The sequence below is a fragment of the Anser anser genome, assembly GCF_964211835.1.
Source record: "Anser anser genome assembly, chromosome: 7".
Classification (NCBI taxonomy): Eukaryota; Metazoa; Chordata; class Aves; order Anseriformes; family Anatidae; genus Anser; species Anser anser.
Window position 1 is genome coordinate 41,547,959 of NC_139727.1, and position 16,830 is coordinate 41,564,788.

General features: G+C 40.5%; 1 protein-coding gene across 7 annotated transcripts in view; it reads left to right on the forward strand.

Annotated features, from left to right (window-relative positions):
* The window catches only part of INPP5A (inositol polyphosphate-5-phosphatase A), a 253,590-nt gene that overhangs the window by 145,249 nt on the left and 91,511 nt on the right, over positions 1-16,830 (forward strand). For all 7 annotated transcript variants that reach the window (XM_083843924.1, XM_083843925.1, XM_083843927.1 and 4 more), the window contains exons 7-8: positions 6,035-6,087; positions 14,884-15,003. In XM_083843924.1, the coding sequence (XP_083700050.1) occupies positions 6,035-6,087; positions 14,884-15,003 (173 nt within the window). The remainder of the gene's footprint in view (positions 1-6,034; positions 6,088-14,883; positions 15,004-16,830) is intronic.

The window sequence follows — 16,830 nt, forward strand, 5'->3', positions numbered from 1 at the left end:
CACATTCCTGAGGTCTCCTTATACATTTTTTGATAAGTGAACTTTATATTTATATAATGGCTCTTAAAAATCTTTTACCAGTAAGAATATGACTGAATAGTGCTGTTCCAATGTTTGTTTAGTGTTCAAAGGCTGAGTTAGGGTTGAGTTTCCCATGTACTATGTAGCATTCTGAAATACAGGTCAATCAGAAAGAAACTTTGAAGAGTTCATATACGTACTAATAAAAACACAATAACACAAATTCTTTAATTTTGTGAACTGATCTAAGGAAAGAAGGAAAGTCATTTGGGGGGTGGAGCTGCATTCCACATGGTTTTTATGGAAAATTGCCCCAAAATATGCCTTTTTTGCTGGTCAGTAAAACATTAAGCATATTATGAGTACATGAGATGCAAGTTTCTGCACGAGTTCTCACTGCAACGACACAGGCCTGTTAATACTGAACACTGCTTGGTGTGTCAGTTGTTCTGCCTGTTCAGTGCTTGGCTGCCTCACATAGGAGATTTCCCATCTTCATCTGTGAGCGGTGGTGTCCCTTTAAGAAGCTGCAATTACACTGCAGTCATTGCCACTTTAATATGTCTTTCCTTCATGCCCCTGTTTTGTATGGTTGAATAAACCCTTGCTGGGTCACTATTTAATTTGATATGGTCCCTCTCAGTAAAATGATGGAGAAAAGATGAATTAAAGCTCTGTGCTAGTCATTATCAATCATGGTTTGTGTGCATTACTTATTGCTCACAGTGCTTTTTGACATTAGCCCTCTATAACCTCTCTCTTCATGTTAATGTTGTCTGGAGGTCCTTTTACCCGATGTAGCAGAGGTTATTTATGTAGGTGGTGTTTCTAGGGGGTTTTAAAAGGTCAGCACGATCTCCTGAGAGACTCTATTCACAAAGAAAAGGCTGATGGAATGTAACTACAAGTTTTCAAATTGTGATTTTTCTTAAGGACTTCTAATAGGGATTTGCTGGAATTTCAGTTACACTTATTAAAGAAGAAATGTGGCAAAGTAACATCTAAGATATACTACTGCCCTTAAAACACATATTCGCAATGCATGCATGAGGAAACGCCAAACTACAGTAAGAGATTCCTGTGTTTTACCATGTCATGAAACAAGTTGCGTTGCAAATACCTTTTAATTGGCTTGTATCAATGAAGGCTTGCATGAAACGTAAGGCATCAGAGCTAAGGGCTGGGCATGCTTTATACTGGTATCGCTTGTATTGGTGTGGTAGTCGGTGACAGAGTCAGAGTGAAGGCCTGCGGGATGGCCTGTAGAAGAAGTGTGTGATGATTGACGGCAGGACTCTCAGTCTCATACGCTATGGTTACACAAAACCTTAAGCTAATTGTACGTACATGAGTCTATGGCAGCAGGCAGGACACATCCCAGGGAGAAAGGGATCCAGCTGATGTCGTTGTGAGGCCTTTCTCTGCCATTGGAAAGGGAGAGCTTCTTGAGGGCTGGGAAAACATGAATGTCACAGCTGTTTTCAAAAAGGGCAAAAAAGAGAGTCCCAGGCAGCCGGCTTGTCCTCAGTTGTGGGAAGGTGATGGAGCAAACCTTTCTAGGTGACCAGTTGCGTGGACAAAAGGGAACGCCCCAAATGTTGTTTACACTGACACTAGCAAGGCTTCTGTTACAGTTTCCTATAGTACCCTTGAAGCCAAACTGGTGAGATGTGTCTAGAGTAGACAGACTACAAGATGGCTGGGAAGTTGGCCATCAACCAGCCTCAGAGTGGTGATCTGTGGTGCAGCAGGTGGCTGGTTGCTGGTGGTGTTCCTCAGGCTGATTCTGGGGTCATTACTACTCAACATCCGTGTTAACAGTTTGGACAGTAGGATGAAACACATGCTCGACTGCAGATGATGTCAAGATGGGGTAGCAATAAAGGCGGTAGAGGGCAGGGCTGCTGTTCAGAGGGACCTCAACAGGCTGAAGAAGTCATTTGATGGGAAAGTTTGGCAAAGGTTAATGACAAGTATCCCCTAAAGGGATGGAATAACCTGTAAAGCAGTACAGGCTGGACGAGACTGTCCAGAAAAGAGAAAAGGACCAGGATCTTGTTGGACGGCAAGTACATGACCCAGCACTGTGCTTTGGCAGTATGAAATGACAACAATAGTTATGTTAGGTCCCAGGAAGGGACTCCTCCCCTTTATTTGGCATCACGTCTCCAGCGTTTTGGTTTTGGAAACCCCTGGACCAGACAGATGGGGGCAAACTGGAGCAAGCACAGCAGAGGCACCAAGCTGGTTGGGGCTGAATTGGGAGATGCTGGAGGAGGATGAGAGAGCTGGTCTGTGCTGCCAGGAGAGGGTGGTAAGGTGTACCATGGTGCTGGCTTTTGAGGGATGCAGTCAGGCTCTTCTGGGTGGTGTACAGCAGCTGCACAAGGGGCAGCGGTCAGCAGTTGCAGCAGGGGAAAATCTGACTAAACGGGGCAGGGGGGAGACGCGACACCATAAGGATAAACAGATAAACACTAGAAGAGAGGCAGGCCCAGGTGGGTTGTGGAATCAGTGTCCTTGGGGATGCTCAAAACCCAACTGGATATGGCTCTAAGCAACCTAATGTAATTGGCCCTGTTTCTCTTTTACATCTTTTGAAGTACCTATTGTGTTGCCAAAGAGGAAAATAGCAAATGAAGAATGACAGCTCAATTTAAAGCACTGTCTTGGACCGCATCATAGGCTTGGACTATTTGATTTTAAGTTCAATGTATTGTTTTTCAGTATTTAGGAGTTTGATACAGTTATTTTTAGGAACGAGATGACAGAAGCCCCTTTTTCAGTGAGATTATATTTAACGCAATGTTGAATGCTTTTAGCATTTAACTTTTTTCAGTGTTTTCCTTTTTAAAAAAAAAAGTTGACATTTTGCCAAATCTCAACTTGTAACAGTATTGCCATGGTCATCACAGCGACCCTGAATGGAAGGGACCTTATTGGATTATGGGATTTGTAGTTGAGCTGTGAAGGCTGGGCTGTCAGGAAGAATTGGTGTATTATCCCTCCAGCCTACCACTCAAATTGACCAGTGACTGCAAGAACCACAGAAAACATTTAAAATAAACTAGATAATTATTCATAGCCACCACAGAGTTCTTTTTCAGTAGAGCTGCAGTTTAAGAAAAATTAAAAATTGGAATCTCTTAAGGGAAAACAATAAAGATTTAGGTTAATTATTTCATCTCTGAATGTATCCATTGACTAGATTTTAGAATAGTGAACTGTTGGGGTTTCCTCCCTAAATACAATCTTTTTAGACCTAAGCAAGTTTACTTGCTCTAGAAAGCACACATTCCTAAAAAAAAAAAACAAACAAAGAAACAAAAAAAACCCACACCTGGATGCATCAGCAAACAGTTGATGTCAATTACTAAATATCTCTAAAAATCCCAGAGAATATCCAGAGTCCAGAAACCACTGGTAATGCCCTGTGTTAATAATGAGGCCACCTCATTGTTAATGTGGAGTTCTGCCTTTGGACTTCTTTATAGCGCTGCATCCTCTGTGGACACAGTAAAGGTCAGATTGGTGGTCCTCCTCTCCTTGAAAACTGTCTAATTTGATGAAAATTATATATGCAGATAACTGATTTAGTCTAAGTAATGCTAAAGATATGTATCCCGAGTCATATAATTTCTTTTTCTATTTCTGACCAGCGTATAAAATATACATGGTTTTCTCTTTCTTCACTACAATGCTTCAATTGTACCTTCATCTTCTGTAATACTAATAAATGAATATGCTTGGAAAAGGAAGGCATAAGAAAAGAAGAAGTCTCTAAAGAAAGTGGAAGAAAACATGTCTTGACATTCTGGAGTTCTTTCCAGGGAGGTTATGGACAGGGAGATGAACAATTTTATTAAATAATTCAAAAATATGATATTTTTGCAGTCTGGGATTATCACACCTGGTCTCATCAAAAACACCTATTTCAACCTGTGTGTAGTTGCAGAACTGATGCAGTCAGCTGCTAGCAGTCACCAGGTGGTGATCTGCATGGTGGCACAAGGGATGAACTTCACATATGCTCAGAGGTGAAGACCATTTACTCTGTACAATCTCTGTTTATAAAGTTTTTCTCTTTTTGTCTGTAGGAAATTTTTACATTTGGCAGAATATTTGTTAATTTATTCTTTTCTGTCTTATATATGTCCTGTGATCGCACTGAAAGTTAACTAAGTACAGACATAAGTCAAGAACAGAAAGTTATTCATTTTGTCTCTATGGTATACAAATTTTGATTCGCTGGATAAAGGACTTTGTTGTTAGTCACTGGTTTTGGACTCAGCAGTGTCAAGAGGAACATTTTCTTGTGCTGTCCATTGCTATAGCAATGCAAAGCTGATAAAATTCATTCAGGAAGGGCCTTGGACCCTCCTCCAGTGGGGTCAGCACAGCCAGGTCCTCAGGTAAACAGCCAAGCTGCAGTTTTTCCTGCAGCTCTCACAGCAAAATTTGGCTGTAGAAGTCTGTGTGGGAAGGTCATACAAGCCTGCAGAAAGGTGGTTCTGAAGTTACCATCTGAAGTAACAAATATTAACATCAGGTTTCCCAAAATTATAGTACATAAATTTGGATAAAGGTATGCTCTTGAAGTTCGTAGACATTTTTTTGCTTCTTAGTTTTGTAGCATGCAGGTAACGCTTTTTTTTTTTTTTTTTTTTTTTTTACAAAATTATAAGCTCTAAAGTTGAGTGTGGTCAATGAAATAAGCTGTCATCTACAGATAATTTTGCACATTTTTCTGGGTTTGAGTAGAAGAGAACAACTGCATATAAATAAATTGTTTTCACATTAAAGCTTTCAAGAATAAGCTATTTACTCAGTAAAATAAACATTCTTAAATCTTTGTAAGCATATTGTGAATCTAGGGAGAATCCTCATGGGAAAGGGCCCTGGCAAAGGAGTTTTATGTCTGGTTGGTCTTGATTGCAGTTGCAGAAATGAAGGAGGTTTTTTGTTGTTACTTTGTTTGTGCCTAACAAGGAGAGGAAGAGGTGGGAGATACGTAACTGTTATCTGAAAGGTGATTAGAGAACAGTCCATTTAGATTTTGCAAGGTAGTTCAATGTCTTGGGAGGATTTTGGACCTTGAAATTTCATAAGGACTGTCTGTTCACAGTGAGGCAGATAATTACATCTGGTGAGTCTCGTCTGAAGACTATAGGCAGTACATTAGGAGAGGCTTAGGGAGTGATACCCCTAACTGTGGGAAACACATTGCTGTGGCTGGTGCTTTATTGGTAATGAGTGGTTGCAGTCTTTTGCTACAGAATCATTGGCATCATTATTTAGGCCTGTCTGGTGCAGCAATCATTACCAGTGAACGTTCACCTAGCCCCACATTCATTGTTTACGGTGAATAAAAAGGATGCAGAATCATGTCTTTTTGTGGGACGTTGTAATTCATGGCAGCGGTTTAGGAGTGGTGCTGAAAAAATCCTTTTGCTGTACCAGAAGTATGGTATGTTGGCAAGAGCTGATTTGTGGCTTTCTCACAAACGTTACAGTTTTGATAAATGTGATGTTTTACCATTATTTAAATTCCCTTTAACTTTTATAGAAATATTAGGTGGGTTGGCTCAATAGGAGAAATGGCTTTCTAGCACATCTCATTCATTTTAATTTGATGTAAATCTCTGATGACATTTTACAGGTCAGGTAGAATTACAAAGGAGACAAGACATTTATGCATAGGCAGTAAGAATTTGCTGTTTTAGGACGAACATAAGTATAAAAAGCTTTCCTAATTGGTTATCTAAACAACTGCCAGGTCTTACGTTAATTTTACACATAAGTTTATAACTGTATTTCAGGACCAAAAATGTAAATAATTCCAGGATTTATGAGAGACGATATATGTTTTCAAGCCTCTTCAGTGAGTGTGTAGTGCTTTTTAGTTATGTTGTATGGATGAACTTTGTTTTACTTGCTTCTCTGTGCAAGTACATTTTACTTTCACAGTAATCCTTTGCTTAAGATGACTGATTCTTATTTGCTTATTTTTCAGTGCAAGTGGTCCAGAAAAGGTTTCATTCGAACAAGGTGGTGTATTACTGATTGGTACGTTGCATCTTTAAATTATTTCTGATGATGTGTATTACGTGTATTTTTATTAGCAACTATTACAGAGAAGGTATTCATATACATAAAGAATTGATTAGTTCCAAAGCAGTTACTTGAGTTTATTGAGCACATAACGCTCAATAAGTTGTAATGATGCACAAGATGTGATTTGAATATTCATACGCATGTGCAATTAACACGGGAAAATTCAGGTCATAAGCAATCTCTTGATCAAGCATAATCAAAAAAGTCCGGTGTCTGTGACTAAGGAGACAGGTATGGAGTCACAGTGTGCCACCTAAAGGCATTCCCCAACCCCTCCCCATCACACCTGATACAGCCAGGGGTCTACAGCACATTGCATAAGTCAGACACTGGTCCTGGGTGGATGCAGCCCTCACTCCTGGGATTTGTGAGGAAAAATGTTGTTCTTTGTGAACTCTTTAAGCTGGCCATTTAAGGCCCCATCAAGTTTCCCCTGAAGTAAGTGGAGGGACCCTATCATTACAGAATGCAGCACTGTTACACCAGTTCTTACTATATTATTTTTACTGGAACAGAACTTTTTATCTCTCATATTCAGGTCAGGATTCCCATTTTAAATCTAAGGCATGGTCCTGTCCTCTGTGAGCTTGCTTATTTTCATCCCAGAGTAAAGTAAAGCACCTGGCAGCCCACCACTCACTAACCAGGTTTGGTGAAGGGGCAGCAGAGAGCTGGTAGCACACTTGTCGTCTTTGTGCTCATGCACTGCTTAGGAAGTGACTCATCAAACAAGTAGAATGTAACCTGTCTGTCATGAATACAGAGTCACATGTAAGATATGCTGTGAAAATCTGTGGAAGAAACAAATGGTTTTTGCTCTTAGAATTATCCATCAGCCTAAACAAACCATAAAGAGGTGAGGGTTGAGGGCAGCAGACAACTGTATGAATATAAATGTTGAACATCATTATGTTGTTGTACATTAGAAGACTTTGGAAGAAGCAGTACCAAGCAGTATTGACAGGAGGTGTTTTTCATGACTGAAGATATTTACTGTGTTTGAAAATACAGATTGTATTTTGTATTCTGTATTTAACAATAATAATAGTAGTAATAGTATATGTCGGAGGGAGAAGTTCGTTGTACAAAACATTATATGTGAGAGAGCTTGAATATTTTCCTTGTCTTAATACAAGAAGAGTTCAATAAACCCACAGATAGTTCAGATTTCTCTAGCCCCACATGGAAATCTGACCATACCTTTTTACCATTTAGTCACAGTTTTGGTCTTTTTGCTTATTTTTGTTATAGTCACCATAAAACGTGTGACTGTACAACAGTTTTACATTCTTCCTGTAGTCATTTCATGTCTTAAAATCAGAAGTTTGATCTTAAAATCTGATAAATGTTCATACAGCTTGACATGTGAGTGATTACTAGTGTTCTTGCTTGTTTGCATAAGCATGTTCATTACACTAAGCAAACAAATTATGAAAAATGAAAGAGCAGCAAATTTTTCTCCCTTTACAGACTTTGTTTTCACCCAGAAACCAGGCAGGCAGCTATTAAATAATTTAGGTTCTTGTTAATTTTTCTGGATCCATATGACACAGCATGTGATTCCACCAGTAAAGATCTGCAGAAGTAGGTAGCATCACAGAGTCATAAAACTATAAAATCATAGAATGGTTTGGATTGGAAGGGACCTTAAAGATCATCTAAATCCAACCCCCTGCCATGGGCACAGACACCTGCCACTAGACCAGGTTGTCCAAAGCCCCCCCAGCCTGGCCTTGGGCACTGCCAGGCGTGGGTCACCCACAACTTCTCTGGGCAGCCTCTTCCAGTGCCTTACCACCCTCATAGTAAAGAATTTCTTCCGTACATCTAATCTAAATCTACCCTCTTTTAGTTTAAAGCCATTCCCCCTTGTCCTATCACCACACTCCCTGACAAAATGCCCCTCCCCAGCTTTCCTGTAGGCCCCCTCTAGGTACAGGAAGGCTTCTGTGAGATCTCCCCAGAGCCTTCCCTTCTTCAGGCTGACCAAACCCACCTGTCTTAGCCTGTCTTCATAGGTGCTCCAGCCCCTTGATCATCGTTGTGGCCCTCCTCTGGACTCGTTCTAGTAGGTCCATGTCCTTCTTGTCCTGGGGTCCCCAGAGCTGAATGCAAAGCTCCAGGTGGGGTCTCATGAGAGCAGAGCAGAGGGGGACAATCGCCTCCCTCACACTGCTGGCCACACTTCTTTCGATGCAGCCCAGGATATGCTTGGCTTTCTGGGCTCAAGTGCACATTGCCAGCTCATGTTGAGCTTCTTGTCAACCAACACCCCAAGGTCCTTCTCCTCAGGCCTGCTCTCAATCCCTTCCCATGTTTGTGCTTGGGACCTTGAACTTGTCCTTGTTGAACCTCATGAGGTTCGCACAGGCCCACCTCTCAAGCTTCTCCAGGTCCCTCCGTATGGCATCCTGTCCCTCCAGCATGTCAACTGTATCACACAGCTTGATGTCATTGGCAAACTTGCTGAGGGTGCACTCGATCGAACTGTCCACGTCACTGACACAGACGTGAAATAGTGCCCATACCAATACTGACCTCTGAGGAACACCACTCATTACTGATCTCCACTCGGACATTGAGCCATTGACCACAACTCTTTGAGTGCAACCATCCAGCCAATTCCTTACCCACCAAGTCATCCACCCATCAAATCCATGTCTCTCCAGTTTAGAGACTGGGATATCATGGGGGACAGTGCCGAATTCTTTGCTGAAGTCTAGGTCAACGATGTCAGTTGCTCTTCCCCTATCCACCAATGCTGTAACCCCGTCATAGAAGGCCACCAGATTTGTCAGGCATAATCTGTCCTTAGTGAAGTCATGTTGGCACAATTTGCTATTCTGGCCTATTGTCTTATATCATGAGAGTTTTCTCTCAGATATCTCTCTCCTATCCTCTTGGATTTCCTATTTGTAAGGAAAAAAAAAAGTTTTGAATTTAATTCTAGGCCTTTATGAAGGAAAAATCTCTTCAGGGATGGCTTTAAAAGAAATGTTTATTTGCGGATTGATACTGCAAAGGGGTAGTTCTTGGAAGGAGCAGTGTGTAGCTAGATGTTCAGATCAGAAAACATACTATGCTTACTTTTCACAAGGGTATGTTGCAAATTAAGAGTGGGGATTTTTCTCATCTATAATGAGGTGAGCTATGTTGGTAGTTTCCTGTATGGAATAGTCTATGATGGTGATCCACATGATCCAACAGTATCTCAAATGTTTCTAAGGGTAAGTTAAAGAGGCAAGTTACTGTGAGCAATTTCTGGAGAATGAAAGTGAAATATTATGGAAAATATATGGGTTTAGAAAATAAACCTAGTTAGATCTAAGTGTATAATATGTCTATTTCTGGTATGATAAGTGTTTAAACCCTGTCTATATGCATATACATATAAAATAAATAAGTGATTTATATAGAATCACAGGACCATTTAGGTTGGAAAAGACCCTTAAGATCATTGAGTCCAACCATCACCTAACACTACAAGTCCACCACTAAACCACATCCGAAAGCATCATAACAAAGTATTTTATTTTTATTTGAGGTGAGCAAAGTTCTGGCTGTTTTCATAATTATGACTTTTGATCTATACATTTCTGTGTGCTAATAGTTGAATAAAAATATATCCACAGGAATTGTTGTAAATGCTTCCATGTGAATCCTTGAAAGGAAGCTATTAATATTCCCTTCCTGGGAAAACATCATTATAGAATGTACCTCATGCCAAAAACAGAGGGTTTCCAAAACCACAAAAAGGTGACCTTAAAATATTTCAGAAAAAATGTCCTCTTTTTCCTCCTCTTCGATTTGGTGATCTGCCCCAGTTGAGGTCCTCCGTGAGTCCAGATTTTTCACATCCATTATTCTTCATTAGCTTATCTTTAGTGTAAACAAGGAGCTAAGAAATTCTCTAACAGGAATTTATGGGGCACTCTGAGATTTTATTTTAAGAAAAAAATAGAACACTGCATTTTTTAAACTATTTTGAATATAACCAGATTGGGGTTTTATTATTATTTTTAGTTTATTTCTATTCCAATAGCTCTTAGTCCTACTGTGTTAATGGGTACAAGATAGCACGCTGCATACATTACAGTCTAAGTACAGTTTGCATGTACAGTTTATATTTGCCAAAGATGATGGAGTAGAGAATACAGTTATCAAATGTAGGTATGGCGCCAATCTGAGAACATCTGCAGAGCTCAGAATCGGCAATCAAAGTTGTTTTCAGGTTTTAGATAAAGTAGGATTGCAAGCTTAAATTCAGGGAGGTGTAAAGCATTGCTCTTTGAAAGGAGAATTCAAAAGCATCAATACAATATTGGGAATAACTGACAGATTATCCATACAGTAGAAATAGATTAAGGGAACATAATTTGAATGTAGTTCATTATTATCTTACTGAGATGTGTTACAAGAAACGTCAAGGGAAGGGCATGAATGGGTGAAGGTATGGTTATTATTTAATTCAGCTCCAGCAAGCCCTTCGATAGAGTATTCTGTCTTGTTTGGAATGCTGTGCATTAAGTAAGTTGGAAAAAGAACATTAGAGTCCAGAGTGGTGAAAGTATTTGAGTAGGAGTTGAAAAAATTGAGCTTGCCACATCTAGGAGACTAGTTGTTGTCTGTCTCCCGTGTGGAAATGGCAGATGGAAATCAGTGTCATTTGCAGGAAACCAGACAATACGATGAAAAATAAATTATGACAGGACAGGTAAGTTGTAGATGGAAGGTCCTTCATTAGCAAATTGTAAGAAGAAGCAGTTTTGGACAGATGGGGATGGGTTAGAGGACCCTTCACCTGTGACATGAGGTTTTTCCCATCCCACAGGAATTCTTTCTGTTCGTCTGTCAGGCAGACAAGAATGGACATCTCCAGCCATCATCTCCAGATCATGTTTTGTAGTTATGTACTAATTATATCTAAATACAAAGGTTAGTAGGACTACTTTAGCATAACCATGAGTTCATTCAGCAAGATACACTGTTGCCCATAGACAAGAAAAGAAAAAAAAAAAAACACAAAACCACCAAGAATATCTTTGGAAGAAGCCTGGATGCCAGCTGCTTGGTGACCAGTGTGCCTTTATCATACGTTTGTTGATTTGACTGCCATTAACTGCTGTGTCCAAGTACAATTCCTCACTCCATCATTATCTGGGGAATTTCCCTGTGCAGCAGGGGGGTTCTGCTGGACACTGCTAGCTGACAAAATCTGTTCCCATGTTCTTGGTGGCAGGCTGCAAACTCCTTTTTGTACATAAGGTACGTTTGCCTTTTCTGTTCCTGTTTACCTCCATGCTGAATTGTCAAACAGGGAAGGTTTGTGCATGGGACTAGCAATGCAAAGTCTATAATTTAGTTCTTTGTTCAAATTCAAAATGTTTGCCTACTATAAAGGGAAAAACTGTTTTTCAAATCTGAAATCCTATGCAAGGTAATTCAGTCACATGGTGGAGCTGAGCTGTGATTCACCTCACACAAGGGACCGAAAGCTGAGGAAGTGGAACTTCACTAGCAGTAAGGCCAAAGGAGAGGGGAGACACTGAGAGGACATGCAGTGGATACTTCTGGGAAGAAAGGGCTTGAAATCCATAAAAGGCTCTGGGCTAAGCCCAAATGGTGATCATCAGTGAAGGAGAAAAATGAGAACAGGAGGAGTGGTCAGGCACTGGAACAGGTTGCCCAGGGAGGTGGTGGAGTCACCATCTATGGGGGTGTTCAAGGAAAGGTTGGGCCTGGTACTTAGGGTCATGGGTTAGTGGGTGACATTGGAAGTAGGGAGATGGTTGAACCAGATGCTCTTGGAGGGCTTTTCCAACCTTTATGATTCTATGAACATGTATTTCATTGCTTTAGCTAGTACCATGTGTATCCTAAGGTGAAGAGCGCATGGTTTTGGAGCTCTTTGCAAAATTCGTTGGCATCCTTCTGCATTTACTATTCAAGACATGAGGTACCAAAGTGTGTGTGTGGGGGGGGGGTATATGCACAAAATACAGCACCTGGAAGAACAGTACTTGAATGAATTACATTTCTGTGGTGATCAGCATTGCTTCAAGGGTTCTCAGACAGGAAAAACAAGAAACAGTGTGCCTGTGAGGGGGAGCTGGCAGAGACTCTTTGTCCAACAGAGTACGTCTGAGCTCCCAGATACAGAGACAGTACTGAAGCACACTCAGACAGAGCGCTTAGGTTGGGTCTAGGCTGACCACCCCCATCCTGCCTAAAAATGTCAGCAAGACAGGACTTTTGTTAGAGCAACGGCAGTTTCATTTTGCCTCCATTCTTCACGTAACTTTTTTTCTGATCTAAGTGCTGGCTACTTTTGACCAGCTACAACCAAATTTTATCAGCCTTTTTTCTGAATATGAGAATAAAGCATTTTAAAGGGCACAGGCGGAGGTCCACGAAAGTGGTCAAACACTGGAACAGGCTTCCTATCAAAGTGGTTGATGACCCATGCCCATCAGTGTTCAAGAGGCATTTGAATAATGCCCTCATTAACATGCTTTAATTTTTGGTTCTCCCTGAAGTGGTCAGGCAGTTGGACTTGATGGTCTTTGTAGGTCCCACTCAGCTGTACTGTTCTGTTCTATTCTATTCTAAAAAGTCTAGTTTCTTATAGCAGTCCTCCAGGATAGACTTATGTCTCTGGCATGTAATTTCAGTTTCTCTATAGTTTAAAAGATGTTTAAAGGAATTTATTCAGTTGTACTCAGGAAATAGCCCACACTTCTCTGACAAAATGCAATAATTACCATCAGTGTTCATGGAACCTACCCAAACTTTATATTTTTAAACACTAAGCAAAATTTCAGCACATCACAGTATTTTGCATGTAGGAGCTGACAGGGCATGACACGTTTTGAAAGTGCTGGAGGGGCCTCCTTTCCAAAACATAACATAGTCGGTACTATTCTGTAACTGTGTTTGGGAGCTTTGTAGGAACCAATGCAGGATGCAGGAATTTTTGCTTATACTAGTTTGTTTCGTGGGTGGTTCGTTTGGGCGGGGCAGGTGTTCTGAGGGGAGAGGAAGGCTGGGACTGTTGTTGCTTCATCTGTGGGCAGAGTATTCAAGGTTTTTTGGTTTCATTGTGACTCACCGTGGTCAATCACCAAAAGATCTTAATCGCAAAGCAGTGAGAAGGTGTAGTTTTTTAATAATACAGACTAGGTCTCTAGGACACAGAAGGCCAAAAGTAGAGCAAATGTAAAGCTGAATGCCAGCGTGAACATAACAGCTGGATAGCTTTCTGTTTGCCACTCAGGTGGATCCTTTCAGTGAGCAGTGGAAAACCAAAGTTCAGAAGGACAGCTTGCCTTCCAAGTGACTGTTAGCCCACTAGAAGTGACACTTAGTATGTGATTAATGTAGTAAAAATCATAAACTCCTCTGTGTGGTCATGGTTATAACAGCAAAATCCTTCTATGTGAAGATTTTCTGCCACAGTGAAAAGTGGGAGTGTGTGAAACAACGAAATGAAAAAAAATATAGTTGCATACAGGTATGTTGTAAGGCCATTATCAGCCAAAATCAGCCAAGTGTTGTGCAGTCTTACAGCAAATTCCAGACCCTGTCTCAAAGAACTTAGTCTGTAATACTGGATGTGTAGTTACAAACATCTGTCACAACAAGTGGACAGGAAAACAGGGTGAACACGGTGATCAGAGGAAGTCATTTATCTTTTATGCAGAGGGGCAAAGGAAGGTATTTCTGTTTCACAGGAAGTTGGTTTCATTGATTAAGAAGGAAATTCACTAATACCCTTATTTCTTCTTTTCCCCCACTCAACCCCAAATCCATAGATCTTCCCTAGAAGCAACATGATTCTGTTCAGAAATCTCCTCTGTCAGACTTTGGCCATCCCACAAGGCAGATGCTGGGCATGGTAACAGCAGTCCTCGACTTCCACTTGCTCCTCCTGGAGGACAGGGGCTCCCAAAGCCGAGGCAGTGTTTCCCAGTCTGGTCTGTTTCCTCCCAGAACATGCTACCCGTAGCTGGTACAGGATGGCAATGCCATGGGCTTCTGGCTAAGCCAGCCCGCAGGCAGGTGAAGGGATTCACTGCAAAATAGCAAAGGATGAGTTAATACTCCTGTCTTTCAGGTTAAAAAGCAAAGCAGTAAAATTTTACAATTTTTACAGGTTTTCCAAGGTCAGATCCTCATCCTGCAAGCACAGTCTGAGATGGACATCCTTGTGTCCTTTTCTTAACTGGAAGTTGTGTGCAGATTGACCACTATTATCGTGGCATTCTCCATGCAGGGACAGAGAAAGAGTTACAGTTATGTGATTTAGCCTTTAATGTCGGTAAAACTATGCAGTCAATATCTCTTCATTTTGTTTATTAAAAATTCACAGTTCTGCTAGGTGTTTAGCTACGAATTCTAAACGTGAAGTTGTTTGTTTAAACATTCAATTTTCATCTTTAATTGTTTTAGTGAGAGGGTACTGCTTAATTTATATGGATTGTAACAGTTGAATAGCTTTTCATTTTCATATTATACATGTTTTAAGAGAAGCCTAGATTCAGTCTTACTTGTTGATGACTTAGCATAAGTTCGATGACAATTTTCTGGTGATGATAGCTTAATTTTCACAGTCCGTGTGAGTAAATACTAAGGTAACAGTAGCGAGAATATAAAAAGTGTTATCATGTTGAATGCTTTGGTGAATGCAATAAATGTTTTTTTCTTTTACCCTGAGTCATTTTATTTTTTTCCTTTTTTTTTTTGTCATAGTGCCTTTGACTTGGTAAACATTCATCTTTTCCATGATGCTTCCAATTTAATTGCTTGGGAAACAAGCCCATCGGTTTACTCAGGAATACGGCATAAGGCTCTTGGCTATGTACTTGAGAGGTATGTATTAGCCTTTACTAGCCTCTCTCAATCTTCTTTGTTCATAAACAGTTTATAAAATATGTTTCAAAAGACACACTCAGAATGTAGAGATTTTTATTCTGTGAACTGAAAATGGTCAGTCTTTACAAGAATTTTCTACACAGTACCAATTACAGATCAGTTTATAATACTTATTCTTTTAAGATAAATTACTGAGTTTGGATAATCTTTCTGAAGTCACCAAAACTTGTGAAGAAGTAGATTTATTTTTATAATATGTTAGTTAGCTTAGTTTCTTTTTAGTCTACATTGAGTCTAATAAAGCTGACATTTGTGTTCTCAGTTAAGGAATAAAAGAATAAGATTCGATATTAGGAGGACTCTCTTCACTGAGAGGGTGGTCAGGCACTGGAACAGGCTCCCCAAGAAGGTGGTCACAGCATCAAGCTGCTGGAGCTCAAGAAGTGTTTGGACAATGCTCTCAGACGTATGGTCTGATTTTCAGGTGGTCCTTTGTTGAGCCAGGAGTTGGACTCAGAGATCCTTGTGGGTCCCTTCCGACTTGGGATATTCTTTGATTCTACAATTCTAACAGCTGTGGTTGGAAGGGACCTCTTTTGTCCATCCTGTTCAGAGCAGTGCTGGCTTTAACATCCAGTCAGGTTGTGCAGGGCTTACCCAGCTGAGCTTTGAATATCTCCACGTACAGAGATTTACACCTTCTTCGGGCCACTCCTTTACTGTGTTTGACCACCTTTTTTGTGTCTTTGTTTTCCCTAAAATCCAGTCAGAATTTCCTTCAATGCCATTTGTGTCCGTTGCCCCTCATCTTTTGGTGTACATTGCTGAGGAGAGTCTGGATCTGTCTCTTCTGTAACCATCAAATAGATAAAGCCAGCAACAAAATCCTCCCATAGACTTCTTTTCTGTAAAATGAACAAATCCAGCTCTTCCAGCATCACGGGCTCGGTCCCCCTCAACATTAAACCCTGTGGTGTTTCAATCTCAGTACCAGCTCAGTGCAGCAGGCAGCTAATCTTTTTAAAGTGACAAAACAGCGTTTGTATGCAGTCATCACTGTTATTAACAACATCACGGTCTATAAGAGTGTTACAGATTTGATTCATACGATGGGTGGTACAATACAGAGGATGGCATATTCAGTGGTCCCAAAAATACCCCAAAATTTACAGCTGCCCTATTTAGCAGTTATAAAGTCAGAAAAAAGGCCGCTTTCCGTGAGACAGAAAAAATGATTTCTGCATGGGCATACATGTATTGGTAATCTAAGCAGGTATTTCTCTTTCAAGATACTGCTTGACCTCGTGTTTGCCTGAGAAATGGAACTTTAAAGAAGCCATGGCATACATATAGCACATGCTGCTATGTGTATCTGTGGCATAAGATGATGCTTAAAACAAACCGCATAGGCAGGGAAAGATAAAGGCAGAGCAGTTTATGTGTATTTTTTTAAATGCACTCCTTGTATCTAAGTATTTAATTTTCTTTGAGTACATCTGAATGGTTTGTGGCATCTTTGGAAATTGTGTATCACCCTCTCGTCATCGTGCCTCGGCAGTGTACCTGTCTCCCTTCTCTTAGATTTTGCATCATCACCCCAGTGTATCTCCTCCTTTTACAGATGTATTTACATGAGAAAAAATGTTGCATTTTAACATGAGATTTAAAAACATTACATGCTCTGAGGATAACAAAGCAAGCAGTAGCTTCCAGCACATCCTAATTTGCTGACTGCTCTGAACATAGGGATTTGGATCTCTAAGAGTGAAAACTGTTACATGCTGGTTTGTCTGCGCTAAGACTTCAGGATGCGCTGGTTGGTAC